Genomic DNA, 6516 nt, shown 5'->3' on the forward strand with positions numbered 1-6516 from the left:
GTAATATGCATCCAAGTGGCCTGTGAAATCTGTCAGTTCTGTGCTGGAGTGGCAGTGTGTTGGGTCAGGATGTGCTGCCCAGGGGTAAAATTAAACCTGTAGGACATGGAGAGCCTTTCTCAGCAGTGCTCCTGTGTGTTTAGCACAGAGTGTAGTTGGACATCTGTTGAAGTTATCTGCTCTCCAGCTGAATACAAAAATCCTGCTAAATCAAAGCAAACACATGCTGAACAGGTTAAAACCCATGAGGATATAAAGAACAACACTGTAGGAAGGAGGGAACTAGGTAGTGTTACCCAACCTGGCACCCAGGACTGGTGTTTCTTGCAAGCAGGAATTTGAGGGAGAAGCAGGAACTCGAGTCACTTGCTCTGGCTCAGGATTTACAGGATCAAACCAGGCTGCAAACCTTGGCAGGCTGTGAGTGAAGAAAGAACAATCACTTATTACCTGCCCCATGTCCAACTCACCCATCCCAAACTAACCAAGCAGTGCAGTAACCACCACTGAGTGTTTTGGGTTTGGTTTGTTTGGAATGCTGACCTTTAATTGAACAGGCTGTTGTTTTAGTGGGTTTTTCAGTGGCCTCAAGGCACGAACCAGTTTCTTGCCACAAGGTGTCATCTGTGCTGCAGGAATGGCTTTGGGATGGCTTTGGGAGTGGGGAGAGACACAGTAGGATGTGAGGCAAACAGAAGGACACTATCTATCCCAGTGGAAGTGTCCTGGAATATCCTTCTTGTTTTTAATTACTGACTTTTCTTTTTCACTGTAGACAAAGTGCTTTTGTCCCAAAGACTCAGAACTCAGTTGCTATGAGGCCAAGTCTGGTTGTGTCAACTCCATAATTCTCTAATAACATTTTAAGGGCATCTAAGGTGTTCCATGGCTTTAGCACTCTTTGATGTTGGATGAAAAGCATTTGCTTTGTTTTGTTGCAGCAAGCTAGAAGGCAGCTGGTGCTACCAATAACAAGCCAGAAGAAAAGGGTGTGTAAAAGGATTTTAAATAAAACAAGGAATAATTGGGGCTGTATGAAAACAGCTATTTTGTATCACATAAAAAAAATAAGTAAATCTGGCCTCCCTCATACCCTGTCACTGGTAGTGGCCAAAAGCAAAGTGCAGAGCAGAGGTTATTTTGTGCTTTCATTTCTGTAAGAGAAGGTACTGCTTAGGGTCCCAGTCCTAAAGATGGAGAAGAATCATGGAATTGTTTAGGTTGGCGGAGACTTTTAACATCATCAGGTCCAAGTGTTCCCCAGCACTGCCAAGGCCACCACTAACTCATGTCCCCAGGTGCTACATCCACATGGATTTTAAATCCCTCCAGGGATGGGGACTCCACTACTGCCCTGGGCAGCTGCACCAGGGCTGGACAACCCTTTCCATGAAGGAATTTTTCCTAATCTCCAACCTGATCCTCCCCTGGCACAGCCTGAGGCCGTTTCCTCTTGTCCTGTCCCTTGTTCCCTGGGAGCAGAGCCTGACCCCCCTGGCTCCCCCCTCCTGTCAGGGAGTTGTGAGGCTGAGAAGGTCCCCCCTGTTGCTGTTCTCTCATGTCTGCACAAACTCTGCTCCTTTAGGAGAGTGGTCAGTTGAAGCAAGGGATGAAGAGCTGTGGGAACATCAGGGATGTCAGTTCTTTGATCCAGTCACTCAGTTTTGGCTCTGCAGGCTTTGTCCCAGAGAGAACCAGAGAAAGATTTACAACAATGCTGGAAGGCTTCAATTGTGAGCAGCTGCTGGGAGTGCCCGTGGCAGGTGGAGAGAGGCACGAGTGTCCAAGGTCTGGGATTGCAGTCTGAGTGCAGTTGTGTCTTGAGTCTGGCATGAAAGGCACACTCATGTCAGGTGTAAAACCAGGAGAAATGTAAATGTGTGCACAGGAGTGTGCAGGCTGTGCTGCAGGGTGTGAGCAGCACCAATTCCCTCTGTCCCCTTGGAATTCGTAGTTTGTTATAATACAGAGCTTGGTCTGTTCATGTTCAACTTCTGCAGTGAAAACTTGACTTGGCAGGAGTCAAATGTCAGCAAACCTCAGAAATGAGAACACCCCTTTGTGCCTTGTACATTCTCTGTATCTTTATGGATCTTGAGCCTGATCCAGAATCCACACAGGATTATCCAGGGTACTCCATGACAAAGGGGAAGCAAAGGCAGGTTTTCTGTAGGGCAGGTCAGTGCAGAATTGACTTGGATGTTACCATCTTTTAGGGTAAGAATAGTGGTGCTTTTTCTTATTTCCAATTCCTTTTGACCTTCCAATTTTCCCCATCTATCCTGGAGAATAGTAGCAGAATCAGTATTTGGCTTACGTAGGTCCCTGCTACCCAGAAATGTATCAGATTGGTATATTAGAGGAATAGCAATGACTTGTTATCACATTTCTGGGGGGGATATCCCATTTTAGAAAGTGGGAAATCTCATTTTAGGAGGTGGGACATTCAGCTGGATGGCAGATAAAGAATTGAGGGGGTACAAATATGGGGTTTGCTTTCTTACAAACATAAAGGGAAATACCTTCCTGTATTATCTCCTCAGTTTTGCCAGTGATCAAAGGATGTTGCCAGGAGAAGGGCTTAGAAATCTGTGGAGTCTTGTTCTTCACTATTTAAAATGTTGTAACTGGTGTGAATCATTCAGCTGCAGAGGACAGGAGCCTTCCAACTCCATCTCTTTTTATATTTTTATTGCAGAGGCATTTAGGAAGGAGTGTGGAGTATGTGTTACTGTCACCAGTTTTGAAGACAGGATAATGTAAAACTAGTAATATTTGACTACTAAGAATATGGTAATAAGTGAAAATCTGAGACTAATAAAACCAGAATGTTTTTATTATAAAATACTAATGTGATTCTTAACATATTCTCTGTAACTCCCTGTCTGATATTTTATTATTCTTGGTGAGATAGTTGGGACTGTTGTCTATGTTGTCTGTGCTCTCTGAGTACAGAGCTCCAATTAAGCATGTTGAATATTTCACTACTCTTTCCACAAATATTTCTTACAGTGGGAATAAATTTGTTTACAGTGTCATTATTTTTTCACTGCTCTTTACTGTGGCTTCTGTAAGGAATTGTCAGTGCTGCTGAGTAAACCCAGCCCTTCTGGTGACATGCACTGCAGATAGATTTGAAGTGATCTTGATCCAAAGAACCTGAGCAATAAATAACCACTGACACTAATTTGCTGTTATTGTGTGAATGTCACTGTGGTAATATTTTCTTCCTTGTCACCAAGTAATTATTTCTTAACTGTAGTGGAAAAAAATTAATGTTTGTAACTGTTAATAATAGAAAGTTTGTTTTAATAAGCACTTGAAAGAAAAATATTTGATCTTTCTCTTGTATAGAAAGTGGTTTATGTGGCCTTCAATTTGAGTGGGAATAACACTGGTGTTGTTTTCATTTCATATATGCTGGAGTAAATGGGGAGCAATTCTAGTTTGGTGAGAAAAACCAGAGTTTAGAATTGATCTCTGCATGCTGTTCAGTGAGTGATGGCTCTTCTGTTTGTTCAGTGGAAAAATGCCAGAGGTGGATTATGCTGTGCTAAGTGAATGGTTTGACTGGATCAAGAACAACATCGATGTTTCAGTGGATTTAATAGGTAAAATTTCCATGGGATCTGGAGGGGTGTGTTTCTGGGTGGGTTTCTTTACTGGGAGTAAAAATAGTTCTTGTTTGTTGGGTAATAAATAATCACATTATTCAGTGTAATAGTGGTTGTAACATGTAGCATCAGACAGCTTGGATTTGTGGGTGGTTCTTGGATGGATTAATGGTAGTGCCAAAGGGGGGCTCACTGGTGGTATCCAAGTCAGGATTCTTTCCTTCTGTAGTTCTTCTTTGCTTTTAAAGCTGATCCTTGATCATAACTATTCTAATTTTTGTTATAACAGTTTATCTGCAGACATCTCCTAAAGTCTGTTATGAGAGGTTAAAAACACGATGCAGAGAAGAAGAAAAGATCATTCCTCTGGTAAGGAGTTCCTCCAATGTATGTTACAAGGAGACTTAAAAACATAATGATTCCAATCTAAATACTAAAATGGTGTCCTGAGTGTACTGCCAAAATGTGGTGCAGCTGTTTCCACTGCAAACTAGAACCTGAGTATTTAATTTTGATTTATTTTTAAAAAATGATCTCTCATGCATACTGACTGTCCCAAGTGTTATGTTTTAGTAATCACTGTACTATAGCTGACTTTAGGTGGAGTATTAATCAACTGTTAATCTTCTCTAAGATGTAAAAAGTCAATTGCTTTTGTACCATTAAATGGCATAAAAGCACCCAGTTGAAGCACAAATACCTGGGTATGCAGGTGCTGGAGATTTCTGTGGGCACTTTGTTGTCTGCTGTTACCAGGATGTTTATGCAGGAAAAGTGTCTCTGCTTGTGTCTGAAAAGAAGCAACTTTTGGAAAATTTTAAGTGTGGGAATGTGCTTTAAAATTAACTGTGGTAAGGAAGGATCCCTTTCAGTGCCAGTTTGGTGAATGAATTAACTAAAGAAAGCCTGACCAGACACAAATGGGGTTCCCTCTGCACACACAGCCTGTCTGCTGTACCTCCAGTGCTGGGCAGTCCAGGAGAAGCAACTGTCAGTGGCAAAGAGCTCCATTTTGGGCCATGTGAAATTTTGCCTTGAGAGGAAATCCTTGTTGTGATGGATTCGGAGAGTCCTTGTGTTGTTTCACAGCTCTGCTGAGGGAGCAGTTTGGAATGAACAATGTGGTCTGCAAGAAAAAAAACACCCAATAGTTGATGACAGGCAGAAAAGCTTTTAGAGGAAGTTGAGTGAGTCAGGAGCAAGGGAACTGGGAATTTTAGGAACATGTGTTGACACACAAAGTGCCTCCAGTACATATTCTTTGCAGCCTTGCCCTTTGTGTGCTTCTCTTTGTTGGGTTCTCCTCTGTAAAATCTTGAACCACATGATACCTGTGGGAGAGAATCAGAGTTGCTTGATCTTAAAAGGAGCTGAGAGCCCTGTGCTCCTGTAAACTGTCTTTGAGGTTCTTCATGGAGTAAAACCTTGTACTGGGAATTAATTTTTTGTGAAAGCTTTGTATGTTTTGTTAGTGGAAATATCCAATGCTGGCTTTTCCCTGTGTTTGTTAACTGCTTACCAAATGGATAAATTGCTGTGTGTGCTTCATCCCTGGGCATATGTGTTATTCCACTGCCTCTTTTCTAGGAATATTTAGAAGCTATTCATGAGCTCTATGAAGAGTGGCTCATTAAACGTGCACTGTTTGAAGTTTCCTGCCCAGTGCTTGTGAGTATTACTTTAATTATAACCAGTTAGGCATGTGGAGGATTGTACTTTTCAAATAATAAGAGCATTATTTAGTGGTAAAAGTAAATAAATCTGCTTTTCTGGTAACCTTGGAGAATGAGAACCTCAGAAAACTGTTTACAGACATGTGTAGTGTATAGCATGGAAGTGTGGTTTTCCATCTGTGGAATTTGAGGGTCTGTTCACTGTGATTGGTTGCAGGATCAGCCATGTAACTTTTCAGGGAATGCCAAATTTCAAATGGAAAGTGATTTGGACAGACCCCAGGAGTGTCTTGGTTTGGATTCAGTGCTAGTCCTCTTCTGTTTTGCTCAAAACCCCCCATGTTTTATGGTGTCAGTTATTTCTAATGTTCATGTTCTTCTTTTCAAGGTTATTGGAGCTGACCATGACATGCAGAAAATGATAGAAATGTATGAAGAAAAACGGGACCAAATACTAAACCCATCCAATAGACAACACCATTTATAGGAGCCTGTGATTGTTGTACCCAATACTGTTCATGAAGTCTGATTTGGTATTTTTAATATTTAAATATAACTAGTTTTGGTTTTGCACTATGCTTTGTAGAATGTTGTGGACTTATGGCTATGAAGTGTTCAGGTTCAAGTCAGGAACAGAATATAAACCAATCCCTTTTTGTGTTTTTGGGTTCTCCATCAGCTTTACTGTGTCAGATCTCTTCAGCTGAAATATGGCTGTTTCCCCTATTTCCCACTTCACTGCTGCTTCCTAGAAGTAACCTAAGTTTCTTCTTTATTTTTCCCTAAAGACAACCCTGGTTTTGTAATTTAAAATAAATGATTTGTTACTACCTGCTTCTGAAGCAGAGAACTGAGGCTGCTGTTGGTAAACCCTTGTGGTGAACTGGGGTGAAAGGACCCCCCGTGACTGGGGTGTGTCTGAGGGAGGTGTGTTTATTAGTCAGCCCACCCCCAGTGCCCAGCAAGGCTGTGGAGCAGATCCCTTGGGGTGTGCTCACAGGGCACACTCAGGACAGCCAGGGATCAGGGCCAGCCAGCACAGGATTAGGAGGGGCAGGTCCTGCCTGACCAACCTTTTCTGACCAGGTGACCCACCTGGTGGAGGAGGGGAAGGCTGTGGATGTGTCTGCCTGGCCTTCAGCACAGCCTGGGACACCATCTCCCATGGGACACTCTGGAGCAGGCTTGGCCAGGGGCACCCTGTGCTGGGCTAGGAACTGGCTGATGGC

General features: G+C 42.6%; 1 protein-coding gene across 1 annotated transcript in view; it reads left to right on the forward strand.

Moving 5' to 3' along the window:
• TK2 (thymidine kinase 2) overlaps window positions 1-6129 on the forward strand; it is a 10886-nt gene extending 4757 nt beyond the window's left edge. The window contains 4 exon segments of the mRNA XM_029965562.1: window positions 3521-3611; window positions 3904-3983; window positions 5202-5282; window positions 5676-6129. Of these exon segments, the coding sequence (XP_029821422.1) occupies window positions 3521-3611; window positions 3904-3983; window positions 5202-5282; window positions 5676-5774 (351 nt within the window). The 3' untranslated portion in view covers window positions 5775-6129.
• Window positions 6130-6516: the final 387 nt, after the last annotated feature.

Source organism: Manacus vitellinus, unplaced genomic scaffold (genome assembly GCF_001715985.3).
Source record: "Manacus vitellinus isolate BGI_N305 unplaced genomic scaffold, ASM171598v3 scaffold_10_pilon, whole genome shotgun sequence".
In the NCBI taxonomy this organism is placed as follows: domain Eukaryota; kingdom Metazoa; phylum Chordata; class Aves; order Passeriformes; family Pipridae; genus Manacus; species Manacus vitellinus.